We start from the raw sequence: 23,020 nt of genomic DNA on the forward strand, positions 1-23,020 counted from the left end.
CGATAGAGATCAAATTACAGAAAAGACAAGTTAAAATAAAATGCGCCTATAATAAAATTCAGAGCAACCTAATACAAACTGAATGCCACGGCAAATATGTTTACTGAAATAAGCAATGATCTATTATCATATTTTTTTTTTTATTTCCACAAATTTGCTTTCTTCTATAGAATACTTATGAATAAAAATAATCGCCACAACATTGTAACTTTTTTTTAAAAATAAATAACACTTTTAAGAGAGTAGTGTTTTGTACAATTTTGTATATTATACTTATGCTATGTACAAAGTTAGCCCGAAACAACGCTACGTTCGGGAGTCATGCTTAAAGCCCAAAGCCGATAGTCTCGAGTGGTATAGTAAAATAGTGTTATTTATCAGCTACATTTCAATATTTATTTTATTGATGTAAGCCTCTAAATTACACTATACATAATTTAATTAACCTCACTAATTTTTTTATAAGCTTTGGATAATTAATTAGATAATAATTGGATTGGATAATTTTTAAGTATAATTAAGTATTTATTTATTTTTGTATAAATTTAACGAAGTGTGAATAAATAAATAAATTAATTAAATATTTCTAAATAATGTGCAGCGGTTCGCCTTGTGGCAAAGGCTTCCTCCAGTCTAGTATTCTCTACCCTGATTTTATCATTAACCTTATAAAATTAAGCATCAGAGACGACATACTCTGTCGTGTTCACCTCAATATTCAAATTAATATTATAATACTTTGTTACGTAACAACCCTACGCCAAGATCAGTATAGACCCTAGTTATCTAATTAAAACTAGTATCAAGATACGTGTTTCTAAACCAGGCATTATTAAGCAATCGAAAGCTGTAATGTTTGCTTTGAGGGAAATATACAGTATATTACGAAATACTGCTAGTATTAGTTTCACATGTCAAGTGAACAAACATTTCAACAAATACGGTAACATGTAAACACACACACAATATAATTAAATTTTACCTAAATGATATTTGTTCTGTTATTTTGAAGTATTTATTAAGCGTGATCAGTCAATTACTTCAATTATTCATCTTAAGTTCCGTGACAGTTGGAGCATCCATTTGGATCAAATTTAAATTGTCTATGAGTTTTCTTTTTAACAAATCTTTTTTTTTCAGGATCGTACATCCGATGTCGACTCTTCCGCACTTTCATTTACAAGGGTCTCATAAGTTTCATTTTGATTTTCAATTCATTATGTCAGTGTCAGTGTCATGTAACATCTCTGTATAGCACAACTTTATTCTATTCTGTTATATAAACTCTGTATATAATTTTCAGGCGTAATTGAAGAGAACATCGTCAGAACACATGACGTGTGATGAACATCCACGGTCTAAGAACTACATTAGCTTCTTACTAGTGCATGATTGAGCGTTGGTAAGACTAGCAAATTTCTAAGAGTCGCTTTGACTCAAAGATTGATCTTTTTTCTTATATACCAGAAAATTTCTAATTCAATCCCTGGACTCTATTGCGATTCTGAAGTTATTAAAGCTTGTAGGCAAATTGTATAACAGCATGATGGTTAATAACTCAGCTGGGATAACTTTATCCACGTCATATCTTCATTTTCAATCATTCGCTTGATCACGTTTACGTTTACGTCGAAGGTACGTGTACGCCGGATTGCAGAAGTAGTTTTAATTTTTTCCAGCACTCTGCTACCAATATAACACGTTTATTAAGTTTTAAAAATATAAGGTACCTAGTCTATTTGACTGTGAAAGTTAAGTCTGAGCAAAGTCTAAGTGCGCTCTATAGATCTTGCCCTTAAAGTCTCGACTCCAATCTTACCCTAATATATCTCAACTTTAAAATCTGAACCAATTTATATTTTACCTCAAATAAATCTGTTGTATCTGTTGTATAAAGTCTACTTTTTGTTTTTCTATCCACAGACTATATAATAAAATTTTAACCTATACCTAGTCTATAGTCTATGGGTTATTAATTTTTTGTCGAGACTTCAGACTTGAACATTTTTAGGTTATACCTTGACAAGTCTTGCGGACTGGTCAAAGTTGATCTCTCACAGCAATATATTTTTTAAAGTTGAATAAAAGTTAACAATTTAAAAAATCGGAAGAAACAACAGTGAACATTTTGTACTAACACTACAGGTATGCTTATTTTAATATGTAATTAACAGCTGTGCTAATTTCAGTTCAGGTTGCTAATTAAAAAAAATAACAGTGTTAAATTATTCTGTAACCATTAGTACTTATTAATATCCTAAAACGGTTGCATAGTGTCAAACTAGGAGGTATTAAAAAGGTATTTTAATGTAAAAGTAAGAGTACCCTTCGGTGGTGACTGGTCCCTAACTTGTCCACCACCTAAAGCCTATCTTACGTTGTATTTTCGACACGTTGTATAACGTATAGGTAATATTTTCTATTCGTTTTAGAACAGACAACTGCATTATGTATTTTTTACGAAAGTAATTTAGCAAAATTGATTGCCAACGTTCGCAACAACCTTTAATATAACGGATTTATTAAGTAACTTTCATTGTTTTTTCTGCTATAAACTAACATATTTTTGTGCTTTATATACTAATAATCTGGTTTTTAAATTTCATTCGATATTAAAAAATAATAAGTTATATGTACTTAACATTCCTGACTGGGATATTTTGACATGTGTTAATTTTTGTTAAAATACCACATCTCCTTAGGAAATTAAACAACATCAAATTATTTCTCAGGTGTTATCAAACCCAATCACAACTAGTCAGAACATAGAAACTAAACAAAAGTACCTAACTGGAACTAGAAACAAGACTGAAGCTGATGTAAATTTATACTCTTAGTTATTAATATTTAGATACTTCCCCCGCAAGTATTTACCGCCATTTAGTTGTGATCTATTATTGTAAAGTTAGAAAAAATACCACAAGGTCACAAATAATTAAACCACTGAAGAAGATAATATCATATGTGCAGTGCTAGGTCAGCTCCCATACAGCATAACCAGTGAAGCATCAATCCTGACGGCATAATGAAGGATATTAATCTCAATAATACTTCAGGTACAGCTTCATATTTTTACTTTTGTTGTCTAGCTTATGCTTCCATTCTACTTCACTTTCACCTTTGATATTCAATAATTTCAATCAATTTTTATTCTATAACTATTCAACAAAAGTGAACAGGGTGAGAATGTCAAAAAAATGCAGTAATACACTCGCGAGCAAACAAATCGACTCAAGCGCTACCTCTGCATTCAAAGATTGTTTTAAGTGAAAGTATACAACATTTTAATACAAATTATATGTCATTTGAAAGCTTAAAACTTCAGCTTTTATGAGATGTCATCATTATTAATATCCATGTATCCTTTTTTTATTATTGTTGTCTGAACTTAAATGGGGGGAAAATGGGATTCTGGGTAAAGGAGTTGTGTTCAGAATTGACAAATAAAACACGTTTTTTTTTCTTAAAGAGTATAACATTTATTGGTTCACTAACTGGTACTGCCCCCCTAGCCCTAATTACAGCCCGTATTCGGTTCTTCATCGGCCTTATTCATTTTTTGACGGTGTCTTGAGGAATACCTTCCCCCTCCTCTAAGAAAGCTGCTTTCAATTCTTCAAGGCTCGAATGGGCTGGATTTCTTGCTCGTACCCTTTGTTTGAGCTCATCCCATAAATGCTCGACGGGATTTATGTCTGGACTGAGCGCAGGCCAGTCCATTGTGCGCAAATCGACTTCTCGAAGAAACTGCTGAGTAACGCGCGCTGTGTGGCATCGAGCATTGTCATGCATTAGGATGAAGTTTTCGTCAACAAATCCTGCGTAGGGCACAACATGTTCCAGGAGAATATTTGTGATGTACCCATCAGCTGTCAGTCCTGCTCTTCGGCCTACTCCAGGCACGAAAACGAGCTGTGTTTTACTCTCTAACGAGATACCAGCCCACATCATGCAAGAATCGCCACCATAGGCAACGATTTCTGCGAATCAGCATTAGGAAAATCACTCTCCCGGACGCCTGTAGACCCGGCCTCTCCTTTCACTGCCATTCATACACATTCTGCACTCGTCAGTCAACAGGATCGAGCGCCATTGTCCAATGCTCCAATTAAGATGCTCTCGAGCAAACTGTAGCCGAGCTTGCCGGTGGCCTGCAGTCAATTTGGGGCCCGTTGCAGGCCTTTTTGGAGTCAGGTTGGCTTCCTTCAGACGTCTTCTTGCTATTCACTCGCTGACAGCTATACCTCGAACACGTCTCAGCTCGCCCTGCACGTCGACACCAGTAAGGTGCCGATTTCGCAGGGAGGTTGAGACACTGATACGGTCGTCTCGTTCAGAAGCACAACGGAGGCGGCTGGTTGTTGGTCTCCGAATGGATGCTCCAGTCTCTTGTCTATCGTCTGTATACTCGGGATACAGCAGATTGGCTCAAGTGAAGCTGGGAAGCGACTACTCGCTGACTGAGTCCTTGTTGCAAAAAGGCAAAAACTTGAGCGGCTTTTTGAGGTGTGGCATCCATGGTTTCTTGAAAACAATGAATGCAGGTTGCGAAGATGTGTATCGGTCAACGGTTGATAAGCGACTGATAAAGGTTGAAGGGTTACGAGGGGTTTTATAGGGGTAGAGGGTAGCGCAACTGGCTGGTAGCGTAGTGAGTAATTTGTCCCATACGCCCTCATTGCGCAAATTAACATGTTGGTACTCGTTTTATATAATCGTGTTGATGTTTTTTTGAAAGATTAGGTTTCAAGCTTTCAAATGACATATCATTTTTATTAAAATGTTGTATACTTGCACGTAAAACAATCTTTGAATGCAGAGGTAGCGCTTGAGTCGATTTGTTTGCTCGCGAGTGTACATTTTATGTAACTTTATCAATTCTGCTATAGATCCTGATTCTGCTAATGAAACTGAGACTGTTAAGGAAGATGTGAACCAAAATGAAAAAATAATCTTAGAAACCAATAATGAAAACGAAAGTATGGAGCAGAATAACACAAGCCCTGATGTTAGTGTCAAAGAAACACTAAATGGTAACGATGAGACTGATAATTATGTAGGTGAACCAGATGAACTTAAATCAGAGGTATCAGAGCTGGAGCCTGATGCACCGGCCATCACTCTAAAGCATAGTTACAATGCAGGTATGTTATAATTCAAAATAAGCACTAAAATAATTTATAGTATTAGATAGATGTGATGGCACATATTAGAATTAAAAATTGTTTCTACCTTATATATAACAACCATTTATTGAGGCTCACCGGCATACCAAGTCTTAAGATACTGCGTCATGAATGGTCTTAGGTTAGCTTTGCAATATTTGTGTGTAAAATTAGGTCCATACTAGGTAGGCATTGATAGTAACTATGTTTGGTTTGAAAGTGATATAAAAGTTATCAAAATATGTAAAGTCAGAATGAAAGTCAGGGTCAACTTATATATTAACCTTGTCCTTTATATGACTACTGCATAAGAATAATTCTAAAGTAAGTTGATCATACTGATGTCATATCTGTAGTACTATTTTTTTAAAGAATAATATATTTTATTTTAACAGTATTAAGCTGCTGATCTTAATTTATTAAGGTTCTTGATTCCACCTGGTAATCAGAAATTAGTAAATGTTTAAACGTTTTATTAATGCTATCTAATTTATAGCATAAACTAAATATTTTCAATAGGTGATAGAACATTTTTGCTGAGATAACATCTAACTTCTTACAGAACAATGGTCCCCTTTAAATCCATCTGGCAAGAAAGTCTATGATGTTAACCTGCTCAAGGAAATACAAGATGATCCGTTGTGCAAGACTATGCCGAAATCGCCACTTCTTGAAACATGTAATATCCTGCGGGTAAGTTTAACTAAGTATTATTAAATTGTTTTAATGTCAAAATATATTTATTCATGTTGGTATTTTATTCTACACCTATAATTTTTTTTTATCAACATTCAAAATTTTATTTATATGTATTTACTACCGGTTCTCAAATCAACAATGTAAAAAGGGGAGAATCATTTTTTTAAGTTCCATTTTTATATAATCTACTTGAAGGAATAAGACTAGTCTAGTTAATTAAGAATAAAAAAGTTGTTAATTTTGAATAAAAAAAGTTAAATTTTGCAACTTTTTGTATTATTCAATAATTTAATACATCAATCCTATGTATTATTTAATAATAACATAAACTGAAGATGCTGAGATAATTCAATTAACAGTTTTTTTTAGACAGTTCAAGTTGAGTATAGATTGCGTTATTAGGTAACATTATATGTTAAGTGTATTATTTAGAGATTTATTTAAAAGATTTAGATAGCATAACAGCTATAGTGACTCATATAAGACATTAAGAGCCTTAAATGCATAACTTTCATGATCTCACTAACTTGATTAAACTATTATATAACCAATAAAAGCAAAGATATTAACTACTTTGCTTATACAATACCAGATGTACAAGATATCCTGACTGTTAATTCTAAAAGAAAAATTTATAGATTGCATCAGTATAGCATATATATAAGTAATAATTTTAATCTTACAGACAGCCCAGTCACAAGATTCATTGATAGCATTCAATCATATTAATCGCTCGATGAATGACTCATTGTTTCCGACTTTCCTTAAGACAAACTCTGGTAGCATGAGAAATCCTATTCTACGTGATGGCAGAAAGGACAATAGGAGTTCAGGTCAATCTCTAAGTAAGTACACCACTGTAGTAGAAATGTATCAAATGAAGAAACACTACAAGTAAAATATAAAGTTTCACACACCCAATGAAGCGAATGATTAGCAATGTTTTACAGTATTATACCTAAAATTATTATCTAAATCAGGATATCATTTATTTATATAAGCATATTATGTACATTTATAAATTTTAGTAATAAAGTTTAATACTTCTATATAAAATTTTTCTGCCAGTTCATTAAGTTTTTCTTTTTACAAAATGTATGAACCTGCAACCATGACATCATGCTGTTCATCATATCTTAATGCAATTATTATAATGAAAAATAAAACCCCTTTTATAATAATTTGAAACAAAAAAATATCACAAATTTATTTATGTTTCAAATTATTTTTGTTATTGTTATGCACATCTAAAAATATGAATGAATCACTAATATTTTAAATGTTTGCCTGTACATGTGGTGTAACCAATGCGGTACGCATTTTTGTGACTGTTTAATATTTGCAATGCAATTTGTAGATAGAGGCAGTATGAAATTGAACTCGCCATCGAGAAACAGTGGTGGAAGGAATATTTGCATTTCACTTCGCGAAGAAGTGAAACTGAACGAAACGAAAGATGCTTGGAGACCAGCCAGGCTCAAGAAGGAAAATTTGGACGAAGCAGAGTTGAAGACACAGGTATCTTAATTGTAATCTTTTAATTAACTTTTGTATTATTTTCGCCTTTTTTTTCATGGCTCTGGCACGATTTGTGCATTAGCCAGCGTTAAGTATAGGATTTTTTATAATTCGTGCTTGTCTTTAGAAATTCGACCGTGTCCTCCATGTACGGTTTAGGCACTCGCCCGGTACCGCACAACCCTCCCAAAGGCCGAGAACAAATTTAAATTAAATTAAAACTTGCCCTCGAACCGAGAATCGAACCCGGTACCCCTCACCTAGCTGCCATATTTTTGCCTTTACCTGCTGATAATATGTATTTTTTTTTAAGAGCTCGATTTTTTAACATACATTGATTAAAGAATTCAGAAGCAGAGGAATCTACATAAACTTACATATTTTGACATAAATTTAAACCGTAAATATTAATTACAGGAGTTATATAAGAAGTTCCGCGGTATTCTGAACAAATTGACGCCTCAGAAGTTCGATACGCTCGTTGATAAGGTGAAATCGCTCGAAATTGACACTCAGGAACGTCTCGAGGGCGTTATCGATCTCGTTTTCGAGAAAGCTATTGAAGAGCCAAACTTCTCCGAAGCATATGCTGCTATGTGTAACAAACTCTCTACTCTAAGGGTAAGTGTATAAGGGTTCAAGTATTACGTCACGCAATTATTGGAGATTATTGACACCCCCCTCCCTCATGTTACGCGCCGTAACGTTTTTCTGTACCCAATAGTAAAACGTTTCGTGACCACCCAGTGACTCTTTAAATACCTAAAAGTCACCATTATGTGGTGTAAAGTTTTGCAAAGTCGAAAATAAATAATAATATTAACAATAACGCATAATTCAATCCCCTCCCCGCATCATAACGTTTTACAAATAACCCCCCCCCCCCCTCCATAATTCGTTACGTAATACTTGAACGCTGCCTAACGGTGAAAAATTTAATTAGTAATATTTATTTTAATTTTGAAATTGTACTTTGCTTTAATTTATTTCTATGAAAGTTTTGAGGAACAAAAGGTTTCAAGTTATGCAATTATTTTACTAATAATATTTCGTAGTAAAATTGTCTTTTTGTCATGCTTTAGCTTTACACATACAGTCAGTATTCCTGACCTATTAATTTCATAAATTGGTATATTATATATATATATATATATATATATATATATATAAATTTAAATAAATAAAATTTAAATACCATTTATATAAATGAATATTTTAGTGCAGCAATCTGTTTGTATGTTAGCAAAGGGTGTAACATTAAGTTTTATTATATGCTTAAAGTGTCACGGACCAAATATTTTTTTTTAATACATGTGTCTCCATTAAGACATCATGGAGCATTACGATATAGCCTAACTAAGACTAATGAGTGGTATAAGTCCAACCTAGTCTACTAATAAGGATTTTTACATAAGAAAGTGTCCAATAACACTACTTACAGTCTCTATTAAAGGGACTAATAATAATTTAATCTACTATATAAAAATAAGTCGGGGTTTTCTTCCTGACGCTATAACTCCAGAACGCACGAACCGTTTTCCACGGTTTTGCATTCGTTGGAAAGGTCTCGGGCTCCGTGAGGTTTATAGCAAGGAAAAATCTCAACAGAACAGCGGGATCACCAAACAAAATGTTACATAAAACGAAGCCATCTGGTGGCGAAACGGCGTTCGCCGAGTTTGCTAGTACAACTATAAATATATGAAATAACTAATTAAACCGAATTATTAATCATCGAATAACATATCAACACATATTTGTTCACCAGGTTCCATCAACAAATAACCCTAGCCAATGCGTGAATTTCCGTGCGATGATCATCACAAAATGTCAAAACCAGTTCATCAAAGAGAAAACAGATGAGATTGTGGTAAAGTTAGAGAAAGAGCTCGCTGAGTGCAACGATGCTGTGAGTAGAGCTTAATTTTACTATGGGGTGCCTAAAACTAGTATTTTTCAGTCAACAATTTTTCTTTATGAAATACTTGGTTTACGCGAGTACACGTAAAGTATGTACGTAAGTACGTATTCTAAACGTAAAAGTTATTAAATGAGTTAAGTAAATACATATTGTGATTTACTCATTTTATATATTGCAAGGGGACAAATGTACTTTCTATAAAAATATATGTAATTAAGATTAGTTACACTATTCAGAAACATAGATCAGGTAAATTTTACAAGCGTACATAATAAAAAACGTGTCGTTCCTATATCTATCTTATGTTGACTCAACTCATCACTACATAGTATAAAACAAAGTCGCTTTCTCTGTCCCTATATCCCTATGTACACTTAAATCTTTAAAACTACGCAACGGATTTTAATGCGGTTTTTTTAATAGATAGAGTGATTTGAAGAGGAAGGTATAAATATGTATAAAAAACATCCATTAAATAGTGGAGAAATACTGTTATTTTTGAGGTTTCTAATGTGATGTCCTAAATAATTACATTTTTTCCGCTTACATTGCAAACGCAGGCTGAACCCTACGAAATTTATCCAAATCAAGCGCGTGCGGCATTAATGAGTAAATCAAAACTACTGGATCGATTTTAATCATTTTTTTTCAATGAGTGACATAGGCTATATATTTTATACCCGTGCGAAGCCGGAGCGGGCCGCTATGTTTTTATATATAACGTTCACAGTTCTGTAGTGTATTTAGTATCAGCATTGCATCCGTGCGAAGCCGGGGCGGGTCCCTAGTTAAGTAATATGCAAAAAGTCGGATCTTCGGACTTTTGCAAAGTAAACAATGTGTCTAAATCGACGTATTTTTTTGTTAACAGGCCAAGAAAAAGGAATTGCATGCACAACTGGGGGAAGCTCAACGTCGCGTGCGCATGCGTTCAGTTGGAAACGTTCGATTTATCGGTAAGTTACCACCTTCCTCTGTTATTTTTATGAATCAAAGAATCACCTAATTGCTCATATCAGGAACATTTCAGGAAAGAATTGAAATCATCAAAGTACATACATATTTCTGTGTCTGATTTTTTTTTTTAATATAACAACCATGCGCTTATCAACTACTAATAATTTTCAGGCGAGCTATACAAGTTAAACATCTTGATAGCCAAAATCATGGTATATTGTATGAATTACCTCATCGATAAGCCAGAAGAAGAGAAGCTGGAATGCCTTTGCAAGCTGCTGACCACGATTGGGGAACAGGTGGAAAATGAGGCCAAGGATCAGCTGGATGTGATCATTAATAAAATCCAAGATATTGTCAATGATCGTAAGAGTAAGAAGATTAGCAGCCGTGTGCGGTTTATGCTACAGGTATAAATTAATATTCATTACTTTAAATAAATTATAATTATTGTTATCGTAATTATATAAACCTCAGAGTTTAGGTCATAAGATTTTAATTAACAAATAAAATATAGGGGTTGATCATAGAGAAGTGAAATGCTGTATCGTAACAAAAAATTTTATCTAAAAAATAAAAATTTTGGGGTGTACCACCCTTTATATTTAGGGGTTTGAAAGATAGATAGTAGCTGATTCTCAGACCTACTGAATATGCATAAAAAATTCATAAGAATCGGTCGATCCGTTTCGGAGGAGTATCTGAACGAACATTGTGAAATGAGAATTTTATATATTAGAATAGTAAAATGTTCACGTGACCATACAAGTTCCATTGAAAGAAAAACACAATAACATAATATGGAGATTATTAGACAGTACCTAGTTTTTTATTAATTGTACATTTTATATTATATTCTACTTACTATACGAGTAAGCCATATTTTCAAATCGCATCGTACCCTCCATTTTGAAATCATAGTTTTTTGTTTGTACCCACATTTCTAAATTAATTTTGTTAATGGATCTGAAGTAAAATGATTCATTATACAAATAAATTACACCAGGAATTTTTTTAACGCAATTATTTCGCTGGGAAATGTATAATAGATGCCATGTATTGAATAAAATAATAAAAATAAAAAACATTTATACAGGATGTAATTGAATTGAGAAGACGCAGGTGGGTAGCCAAGAGTGTCTTAGACATGCAACCGAAGATGATGGACCAGATCCAAAAGGAAGCTGAACAGAAACAACGGCATATTGAGGTATATTATAATATATGTATTATATTATATGTTTATAATATATCAGGCACATTTTTGTGTTTTCCCTGACAAATAAAAAAAATATACTAGTGCCCCGAACCTCCTTTTAACGTTACCTTAATAATGCTTAAAATGTTTAGTTATTAGATATTTTTTTCATTGTTACTTATAATTTTGTTTTTGTTAATTTAGTTTAACCTTAGTATTTATTTTTCTTTACTAGTGTTCCCTGGCTGAAATCGCTTGTTAGCCATATAATTTATGTTAACGATTTTTATCTGTACTTTTAAGTAACGAAGTTTTAAGAAAGTAATTTTTATTATTAAATTATTCGTAACAAACGAACTACACATGTTGTTAGGTATTACGCAAGCACTTATGGGGGGGGGGGGGGGGGGTTTGTATTTGATTTTATTATTTGGTGATTACGTTATCAGTAATTATTTACTTTTTTACACATATTACCCACACATTGTCTATGCTAGAAAACTAATATAACGGGTTGGGATAAATTGCGGTAAATCTGCTTACGTAATACTTGAACGCCCCCTTACACACTTATTTCATATTGTTCCTTTGGGAGTGTTCAAGTATTACGTAACGCAATTTTTGGAGATTATTGACCCCCCCCCCATGAACTCGCCGTAACGTTTTTCAGTACCCAAGTACAGTACATAATAGTAACTAAAGAGTCACTGACCTAGTGACTCTTTAGTTACTATTATGTGGTGTAAATAGAAAATAATATTAACAATAACGCGTAATTCAATCCCCGCCCCGCATCGTAACGCTTTACAAAAGGACCCCCCCCCCCTCCAAAATTCGTTACGTAATACTTGAACGCTCACTTTCTTACAAAGGTAGTTATCATTTAAAGTTGATAAATCCGCCCGTTGCCCTCCTAACTATTTAAGTTCTCTCATGTTTATTAATTACCGGTCTACAGTTGATGAATTCGCCGGTTGGGGGTGGTTTCCGACGTGACGATGGCAATCGTAAGAAACGTGGCGTCGAAGGGCGGAGACAAGGAAATAACTTCATGGATAACAATTGGAAGACAACAACAACGCGAAGTAACTACGTCGTGGATACCAGCAAACTCAAGGCCATGCCGCAAAAGGTAAACTTTACTTACAATTTATTTATTTGTACGTATTTTGGAACGTAAAACTCACGTCATTTAATGATATAGGTAGCATAATGTACACTTATGACTCGTCAGTAAAGAAATACATATTAATGCTTCTAATTTTACATTTACTGCCAGTTCTCAAATCAAGGGCGTAGAACGGGAGAGAAGAACTGGCAATAAACTCTCCGCCACTCTTTTGATTCGCCATTTTTTTTACACAACGTTTGTAAGGAGCTGCAGCAATTACACTATGTTCCACATGATGTATCAAGTAATTAATAATAACATAAAGTAAGAAAAAAACAAAGACTTGTCCTCTAGGCAGGCTCTAGGCTCTGTCCTGGAGGCATAGTGAAATAGGAGCACGCACTTACATTCTCGTGGGAACAACACGCAAACACATAGTCGATATAAGTAATATCACCGCATACACGAATTCATTTACGACCAGCACCCGTTCACGAGCATGACGCATGGCCAGCCATCGGCCCAAGAAAATATGACATCACAAATTTAATACACATACACACCAATTACATAAGAACATAAGCAATCTATCAAGGGAAAAAATTAAACAACAAAAAAAAAATTGACTAAAAGTATAAAGAAATGTTTATAAAATGAGAAACGTCAGAGGTTTTGGGCTACTTCGGGAAATATATAATCCGGGATGGCCTTAATACAACAATTTATAGAACACATAAAAGGGAAGATTTTAAATCTTTGTGTTTTTGGTGTTGGAGATAAATGAACTGGTTTTTTTTGAAGGCAAGATTGAAATGTTTTTTGTTCATGACAAAATCTGTTAAGCTGCGTATATTATTGTGTTGTATATTTGTTTATGAAATGACTCTTTTTGGTAACAAATATTTTCTATTATTTATTATTATCGTAAAATTATAATTAAAAAAAACAATTTACATAAACACAAAATCATATCTTTATAAAACTTTTTAACAGTGGTTTCAATCCCAATTGGTATCACAAAGACAATTTGGTAAGTTAATAAAAATGAAAGATTTAAAAAATATACATTTACTACCACTTCTCAAAGGGTGTCAATTTAGTATTTTTATTCACCAATAACGTTTCAATGTTTAACAGAACCCGAACTTGGGCAGCATAAAGCTGGCTCCAGCTCACAGCATATGGAACCAGGGATCTGGAACTAAATCTCAAATAGCCGCTTCAGCCACGAACAAGTTCAGCATTCTGGACAACGTTCAGATCGACCCGACGACACTTACAGGTAGGTTTCTTGATATAGATCATTTGTTTAGTCAAAATCATTTGTTACTTTTGTAGCCCGAGTGGAAAGGGAGCGTTCAAGTATTACGTAACGCAATTTTTGGAGATTATTGCCCCCCCCCCCCCCCATCCATGTTACTCGCCGTAACGTTTTTCAGTACCAAAGTACAGTACTGTACCCAAGTATAGTAAAACGATTCGTGACCACCTAGTGACTCTTTAGTTACTATTATGTGGTGTAAGGAGAAGGCCCCGCATCGTAACGTTTTACAAAAGGACCCCCCCCCTCCCAAAATACGTTACGTAATACTTGAACGCTCCCAAATAGACTCGTGGGATTTCACGTCCCTGCAGTGCTAAATTGACAACTCGTTTACGTCATTATAGTTTGACAGTAGTCTTGATAATGAATATGGCAAAATATAAAGTATATAATTTTTAAGAATAAACGAAATGACGCGTAGCAAGAATTATTAGTTGGCATAACCGCTACGCCAGTTTACGCTAGGTGTTATGATAATATATACCTATACATATATACCTTTTGCCTTGAATATTAATATTATGTCTTATTTTTTTTTTAGACATGACTAAAAAAATGTCTTTTGTGTCCATACAGTATAACTAAATTCCAAAAATTCCGATAATCATCTTTAAATAAATGCAAAACATATGTAAGACGAAAGATTTACTAAAACTTATTATTGTCTTTGGTTTTGAACTATGTATTGTAATATTATTATTGATTCAGTACGGTATATTTAAATAAAACTGTCTTTCTGAAGACATTATTTTGTTTTGGAAGTTAAAGGAATAGATATATATTCTATAATATATAATAGTGAAATTATATTTTTTACCTTTATTTATAGCCGCCAAGCACGCACCTCCCGCTGCTTACCAACAGTCTAAGTCGATAGAGAGGTCGACATTTACACGCAATGACTTCGGTAAGTCATATTTATTTATTTATGCTTTATTACCTTATTCACAAAAATACAAAAAAGCATGTTACAAAAGTTATAAGGCAACGGGCGGCAAAGTCATATCCAATTTTCTGAAAATATCTTTTATAACATACAAATTAGAACTTTAAACACATAAAAATATGCTTTAACTACTGTACTTCTTTAAGATTTATAGGTACTCAATGTTGACATATACAGAAGTCATACTTAGCGCCAAGTATAGCCTTCAAATCTTACACTTATAATTGTCATAGAGCAGTGTTGTGTGGCTTCGACGTGCGACCCTCATCCCTGAGGCCGTAGGTTCGATCCCCGGCTCTGCACCAATGGATTTTCTTTCTATGGGCGCATTTAACATTCGCTCGAACGGTGAAGGAAAACATCGTGAGGAAACCGGCTTGCCTTAGACCCAAAAAGTCGACGGCGTCTGTCAGACACAGAAGGCTGATCACCTACTTGCCTATTAGATTAACACATGATCATGAAACAGATACAGAAATCTGAGACCCAGTTGTAGCGCCATTGTTTTTTTTTAAATAATTGTCATAATAGTAAAGTACATTAAATTCACATACACATCAACTACATCAGTCTCATTCCACTCATTCTGTCAAATCATACTTACGCTGTGAAGAAATAAATAATAGTTTAAAAAAACTAGAACACTAAAAAAGCGTGGGGCGCTCTGTGCCATATTTTTCGTCTATCGAACAACCCACGCTTTTTCACAATAATACCAGTATTTTTTGTTCATTACCATTTTCAGCCTAAATTAGGAATAATTTTTCACTTTTTAGTTTGATGTGCTTTAAAAGCGTGTGTTCTAGTTTTTTAAAACTGTTATTTATTTTTTATTTTATTGTGTAAAAAAAAAAAATTGCGATTAAAAAGAGTGGCGGAGAGTTTATTGCCAGTTCTTCTCTTCCGTTCTACGCCCTTGACTTGAGAACTGGCAGTAAATGTAAAATTAGAAGCATTAATATTTATTTCTTTAATGACGAATCACAAGTGTACAATGTGTTACCTACGTGAATAAATGATTTTTGAATTTGAATTTGAAAAAATTTGTTAAATTTTTTTCATTTTTTTTTCGGATTATTGCATTGTCGTCGATCTTTGACAAGTGCGCAAAGTTTGAATTAAATGTGTCCGTTAAAAGTGGGTCAAAATCGAGTCCGAAGGAGTCGGTTACATACATACATACATACAGGTGAAGCTAATATAAAGCGTGTAAAAAGACAGGCGTATTTTAGTGAACCGCTCCACATATAAAAGACATTACCAATTTATTATAAATTTTTACATTGAGTTTACTATTATTGGTATTCATTGTCTTTAGCCTCTTCGCGCTCCGAATCAATTGAAAGAACTAAGCCTTCGCCCACACCACCCGCGGCCCCACCCGCCCAAACGGAAGCACCGGCCGCCCAAGAACCGCTGCCAGAGTACCTTAGGAAATCCGTCAAACAATTTATCGATCTCTCCATCTTGAATCTCAACGATGAGGAGCTGGTTGAAGAGATTAAACTTATTGGATCGCAATATCACGCTGCTATGGTTACGGAGATACTCAATGTTGCGCTTGAGAAGTAAGTAGAAATATATACAGCATAGACTTTACTTTTATATTCAATAGACATAACATTTATTACTAACGAAACACACAAAATAATAATAAAAAAGAAGTATTTTTTGAAGTGAAACTTCTGTAGGCGCATGAGGGTAAAATTTTTACGGATACGTCACGTAGATGTGCAGCGTTTTTGTCGAAGAAAAGGGAGAGAGCGATTGAGACAGAGTGGGAAGGGCGAATTACCTTATAAAATTCTATTTTTAAAATTAAAATTTCGTAAAAAGAATTTATGAAATGTTTGTATTTTATATTTTATGCATAATAATTTATTGAAATCTCAAATGACGAATCGTAAATTAAAATGCCACGTGTTTTTATTATCGAAGAAATAAAATAAATTTATAATTTGTATTAATTTTCGACACTTTTAATATTTTAATGACAATAAATTCTTAACATATCATCCTTTTTCCCTCTGTCTGTCTCGGAAATTTTTAGATTTGTTTAAATATGAACAAGACTTAAAAATTAGTTTGCCAAAGAAGTTTTACTTCTGACATGTGTACTTTGTACGCACGCACTTTTTTTAAGGAATAAGGTACATTTTAATGTGTGTGTGTTGTGGTTGTAACTGGCCCTGGCTCAGCATTATGCTGAGGAGCAAACGTGTTCCACAGCGCTGGTCATTCTGCCAGAGACCGCAACAGTTAATAAAATAAATATGTAATTTAAAATGACAAATTTCTAATAAACGGTTCCATATGAACTCATTGGCTCATTTAAATTTATTGACTGTTTAATTATTTGTTTATTTTAAATTGTTACTATTCTTTTGTTTTTTTTATTTTTCTTTTATTTGAGACAGTAGAAACAAAGCATACTCCTAACAGAGAAAATAAATGCGTGTGTTATTTAACTTAATTTAATATTTTTTTTAGGAATGCAAAAGCAATTAGTATTCTGTCGAAGTCGGTGATGAAACTAGTCAGTTTGGGAATTTTATCGTGTGAGAACTTCTTGGCAGGAATGGATGAGATCTTTGAGTGTGGCCCGGATCTATATATCGATATACCGATGCTGTATTCCTATCTTGGAAAATTCATCGCCCCACTTATTGAAAATAAGGTACTTTTTTGATAGGATTGAAATAAATAATTTTTGCATCTATGAAATGTAACTATGATCGAACTGTGACTCAAAATTCAAATCTTTGGATTTTTTTGGAAGTTTCTGACTTCGGTCTATATTCTGACTATTACCCTTACTCCATATTTAAATTTGTCACTGTTAAATATCTTGGATTTGACAACTAGTTGTAATTGTTATTTTCAGTTTTTAGTGAAATATTAGAATTTTTACTTAGGTATAAAATAAATTTACAACAAAATTTATATTTTTTTTAGAACTTGACTCTCCAACAAGTCCACAAGGCTGCCGGGTCCCTGGTATCGTCAGGTCATGGTCATCTGTTACTAAAAGCGATTATTACTGAGTTGAAAGACAGTATGGGACCAACATTCACCAGGACTAAATGGGTGGAATCCGGTCTACAGTTGAAACAATGGATGGATGATGATAAGGTATAGTCTACTATCTATAGTGAAAATAATTTCCTTTTTAATAAGTATGTTCTGTGTTTTGAATAACATAGTAATGTTCTTTTACTTGCAACTCTCAAAAAATAGGTTAAAATATAAAAACTTTATAATAAATAATAATGATATAATGGTGATTAGATTTTTAAAGTCAAGGTGCTTTTATAGCGTGACCGAATATTTAGAACATAAGTTTAACAATTACTCATAAATGACTTGACTTCTTATTATGACATTTGCATGCCTGTTTATGTATGGCTGATTGTGCGGACTCTTCTTGTTGTTCGATTTTTTATTTTGTACCACTATCATGGCAAATAAAGGATTAATTTATTTATTTATAAAAAGAAGCAACAATAGCCTAAAACTTTTTAATTCATACAACAAAAATCGTAAAAAAATTAATGAATAAAAAATATATGTTTATTGATTTCAAAAATATACAATAAAGTTGTGTTCATAATAAACATATTTTACAGGTATCAAAGTGGGTATCGGACAACCACTTTGAATTTCTAGAAGGCTCCGAAGATTCATCAAGCGTTGAAGAGAAACCGAAATTGCCCCCAAGTGAGGTGCAAAAAAAACTGCTTCAATTGATGAATACCGATGAAAGTTGCGACTGTATCCGTGGATGGGTCAAGGTAGGTACCAAAAGTAAAAAAAATATAATAGGGCTTAATAGATTTTTGTTTTCCATATAATTTGAATATGTTCCGTTTCGAAGGACCAACTCAAGTAAAAATATTATGTACAAATATCAATCAATATTAGGAGTTTTAGCTCGCATCGGAATAAAATGTTTAATTTTAATGAAGTTTGACGTGTTTAGTTGAGATTGTGACTCAATACGAATCGAAATACCATTCTTAATATATTTTACGAATTTTGTTTAAAGGTAACTCTTCTGTGTCTGTCTAAATAATCATATTTATGTTTAGATAATCAGTCTTCTGTCTGTCTTACATTTTTCTTTTCTTCGATTTTACGTCTAAGCCATACGGTTTTCTCACAATGTTTACGATACAAGTGTTATTGATACAAAGAAAAAAGCCGGCCATGCCCGATTTAAATACACCACTTGGTGATCACCGTTACTAGTTTTATCTAAGCACTAACACTAAAGTTATTTAATATTTAAACTTTCTTCAGGACAACATCGCCTCAACCGAGGAATCGTGGTTCCTCCGTTGCCTTACCCAAGCGATATGCGAGTACGCGTACTCGCCGGAAAGTAGTACGCATTTGAACGTTGATCGTATGAACAAATACTCGTCTCTAATCAGCGAGTATGCTGATACTCAGCCAGCACGTGAAGCTGACTGTCTCTTCGGTATACAGCTTTTGGTACATCGGCTGGAGCATCCCCAGGGTGAGTTTGACCATATCTACAAATTAAGTATACTATATATAATATAACTTTAGCAGCGCTGCGTGGCCGTAAAAGTTAGTAAATCTTATCAAAGTTTCCGTTTTAAAATTACTATATATATCATCAAAATGATTTATATTTGCAAGGGAAGCTGAAGGCAAGACTTAGGAAGACAGTAGATACTCAGTGCCTACTATGACAAGAACATATTTATTGGATTTGACATAAGGGAGTCACAAGTCTCGCATATATGTCGTAGATTTGAAGCGATTAATATAAGCCAGAGCTATCACAATCCGACATTTGTATTTATTTTTAAATAAGTCAGTGCGTACGTTGACATTGACAATTTACAACATGAAAGATGTCTATGAAATTGTTTGGTGTTGCCATTCTAAAAAAACAAATGACATCGTGTTTTCTTATTACATAATCTCTGACATATTATATTCATCATAGAGTATGGATATAAATAATTGTAACAAATATACTACATATATTTTTATTATATGTAGCAAAAAATTTTGTCTAACGGCTCTCGCCAGTTTAGAGTAACATCTTAAGTTTAATATGGTCTAGGTTCTTTTATATATTTGTTGGTCACTTATGTGTTCAGTTCAGCATATGTTTAGTTATTCAATTTATATGTAAGTGGTTATTAATAATAATAAAGAAAGTGGTAATTCTTAAATATTTTGAATTTTTCCAGGCTTAACATTGGACATATTCCAATGCTTGCATGAGCATTACGTGATATCGGTGGATGGATTCATTGCGTGGGAGACTTCAGAAATGGTACCCGAGGGAAAAGGTAAGTTTTTTTTAAATAATTTCTTAGAAATTTAATTTCCTGAAGACTGTTCAGAGCTTTCGCATAGGGCGTATAACTCTTAGGTCATAATATTATAATGGGCTCCGGGCCAAATTATTAAGTAAAATATTAAATTATAATAAAAAAATATATTTTATAAATGTAATTTTTAGTTTTAAACCGCCTTCAAATACCTATCAGAATTATTTACCGTTACATATTATGTTGGACTTCCTGACAAATGAGTGGATATCCATATCTCAAACTACGAAACTGATTTTGATTACTCTTGGAACATACAAATAAAAAAAGGGTGCGTGTACTTATGTACGCGCGTATATACTTCTTTGGCATTATTGAAAATAGTTTTTGATTGCATGCAAATAATTAATAACAATTAAATAATCAAAGACTGGAAAAGGAGTCATTATAGTCAATAAAGTTCAGTTTACATTTGAAAAATTAAATAAATAAATATTTATTATTACTCTCTTACGTTAAGTGTAACATAAATTCTATTATTATTCGAATGTTCATTCTATTAATTTTGTGTCACGGTGCGCGCGCAACGTAAAATTTCACTCTCATCAATTTTTCATAACGCGCCTAAAGAAGTATAACTTCAAAAAGATCATGTCTAATTGTAGGGACATTTACCAAAAATAAATATCCAATTCATATCACATAATTAATGATAACCTCCTTTTTGAAGTAAGTAAGTCAGTCAATATCATTTGAATATTAATGTATTTGCCTTTTTCAGCGGTAATGCTTAAAGCGTTAACATCCTTCTTCACAAGTATACGAGAGGCGGACAACGAAGATTCTGGCTCCGAAGCCTGACCGGATCATTAATCAACAAATCAACGGCTCTATATAATATATAAAATCATTGGAACATCAATTTATAAGGCCATACAAAGCATAAATAAATTTACATACATAGGGGTTTAGACATAATATGCGCAGTGATGTTTTTTAATAACTCGTGCGACCTTTGGATTTTTAACTAATATTTAAAGTTTGCATTATAAAACAATAATAATTCAGTTTTTTTTACTAGTTTTTTAAGCATAATCTTGATAGACTACATTAAAGCTTGATATTCTATTTTATTTTTTATATTTTATATTTGTTAAAACTGATCCTTTAAATGTATGGTACAGATGTTGTATAGTATGACCCATTGTTTCTTATAGAAGTTGGGACTGGGGGTGCTAATGGTTTGGAAGTTGACGTCAAAAATGTTTTATAAAAATACGCGTTACTATTTCGTGTCAAAACTTGTGGCAAAGAATTATCTCTAAATTATTTGCATATTTTGGCGTTATTATGAATTCAACAATGAAATTTGATATGGAATCGTACTACTGTACCATATAATTGGTTGTAAAATAATGGATTTAGATTTGTCTAGTTTTTCATTCAAGGTACACAATCGCGTGAATCGTCCACCGTATAGGACGCATCGTAAACTTAATGTATATAGTATATTTTTCACGTGAATGTTTAGAGATATATATCGTTTTTCTTTTAGGTATCATTTCAGTATCTATAGCGCCTTTTAATATTGTTATGATGTAAAAATAAACTTTTTATCAAATCGGACTTTTTATTTTCCCTTTTAATACATAAGTGCAAAAATTAGAGAGGCAGACAAGATCTCATTTACACATATCTTTTTGATGGTTTTATCCAGAATTCGTACGTTACTACGAAAATTTTAGTTTACTAATATCACTAATAATATTCAGATCATTTCAGTTCTTGTCTTTGTTTAGTTCAAGTATATTTTTTTTGGTTTATTTATTTATTTATCTCTTCGTGTTTGTTATGTTTGCCTATAAGTGCTTGTTACATATCCGTGCACTCCCCGCATAACCAAGACCCCTCTGACGCAGCTTTGATCGTGGCCATCGGACCGGTCAAATTCTCAATTAGTAATAAGTCCATAATACAGATTATTGATCGGGCCGATTAAATAGTCATATTTAATTAAGTCTCTAATGTACTAGTAATTAATTAAAGTAATTTAAATACATTTTGGTTTTTTTTGGGATTCACCGCTGGCCCTCACTTAATTTGCTTGTCACATTAAGGGTCTGTTTCACAATGTATGGATAAAGTACCAAATAGCTATGCAACACATAAATTATTCGGAAGTTAAATTGTGCTATTTGACATTAATTGGACTCATAACTTATGATGGACTTTATGTGACGAATAGCGCTATCTGACAGTCGTGAAACGCAACAATAGTGTTTATCCTACCAATAAGTAATAAATAGCTAATTTGGAACTTATGTAGAACTTATCCGTACATTGTGAAACAGACCCTAAATATTGTATATTTATTTGTGTGCGTTGGCAAGCTTTTATTAATAAATTAATCACATTTTAATAGAATAAGATTTCACATATCTTGCTAAGCCTACTGTAACTATTGCTGTAAATGACACCAGTTTTGGCAATAAGGATTCCTATCTTTTGTGCATAGTGTCAATAGTCGGTGTACAGACCATAGAAAAAATAAATAAAATATGTTTATTATGGAACATAAGATACATGTATCACTTATTCCACGTCATTAAATTTTAATTTGTAGGCATAGGGATGCCTACAAATTAAAATTAAATGATGAGTAGGGACTCATCGGCAAAGACAGAGGGTGTAGGCCGAGAGAAAAAGCCGGCGTAAAAAAACTCTCAGTACTCTTTTAAAATAGCAAATCATCAAACAACACTCATTTTAAAACAAATATCGCAAATTAATTAGAAGTAGCATGTCTAGCACTAGTCCCAGGCCCTTTTATCAACTAGGTAATAGATTAATACTCTCGCTTGTATTATAT

General features: G+C 33.1%; 1 protein-coding gene across 4 annotated transcripts in view; it reads left to right on the forward strand.

Annotated features, from left to right (window-relative positions):
• The first annotated feature begins 1,990 nt into the window (after positions 1–1,990).
• The window catches only part of LOC125055634 (eukaryotic translation initiation factor 4 gamma 3-like), a 32,597-nt gene continuing 11,567 nt past the window's right edge, over positions 1,991–23,020 (forward strand). The window contains exons 1-21 of one of the 4 annotated variants that reach the window (XM_047658103.1): positions 1,991–2,145; positions 2,733–3,056; positions 4,890–5,144; positions 5,728–5,858; positions 6,550–6,709; positions 7,222–7,382; positions 7,800–8,003; positions 9,151–9,291; positions 10,175–10,259; positions 10,432–10,670; positions 11,357–11,470; positions 12,417–12,590; positions 13,707–13,851; positions 14,723–14,800; positions 16,158–16,407; positions 17,330–17,516; positions 17,795–17,971; positions 18,466–18,630; positions 19,139–19,358; positions 20,068–20,169; positions 20,933–21,772. In XM_047658103.1, coding sequence (XP_047514059.1) covers positions 3,026–3,056; positions 4,890–5,144; positions 5,728–5,858; positions 6,550–6,709; positions 7,222–7,382; positions 7,800–8,003; positions 9,151–9,291; positions 10,175–10,259; positions 10,432–10,670; positions 11,357–11,470; positions 12,417–12,590; positions 13,707–13,851; positions 14,723–14,800; positions 16,158–16,407; positions 17,330–17,516; positions 17,795–17,971; positions 18,466–18,630; positions 19,139–19,358; positions 20,068–20,169; positions 20,933–21,012 — 3,099 coding nt within the window. In that variant the 5' untranslated portion in view covers positions 1,991–2,145; positions 2,733–3,025 and the 3' untranslated portion in view covers positions 21,013–21,772. Of the gene's footprint in view, positions 2,146–2,732; positions 3,057–4,889; positions 5,145–5,727; positions 5,859–6,549; positions 6,710–7,221; positions 7,383–7,799; positions 8,004–9,150; positions 9,292–10,174; positions 10,260–10,431; positions 10,671–11,356; positions 11,471–12,416; positions 12,591–13,706; positions 13,852–14,722; positions 14,801–16,157; positions 16,408–17,329; positions 17,517–17,794; positions 17,972–18,465; positions 18,631–19,138; positions 19,359–20,067; positions 20,170–20,932; positions 21,773–23,020 lie in introns of those variants that run through there. The other 3 variants (XM_047658106.1, XM_047658104.1, XM_047658107.1) reach the window with 3 other exon arrangements.

The sequence above is a fragment of the Pieris napi genome, chromosome 13 (genome assembly GCF_905475465.1).
Source record: "Pieris napi chromosome 13, ilPieNapi1.2, whole genome shotgun sequence".
NCBI classification, from domain to species: Eukaryota; Metazoa; Arthropoda; class Insecta; order Lepidoptera; family Pieridae; genus Pieris; species Pieris napi.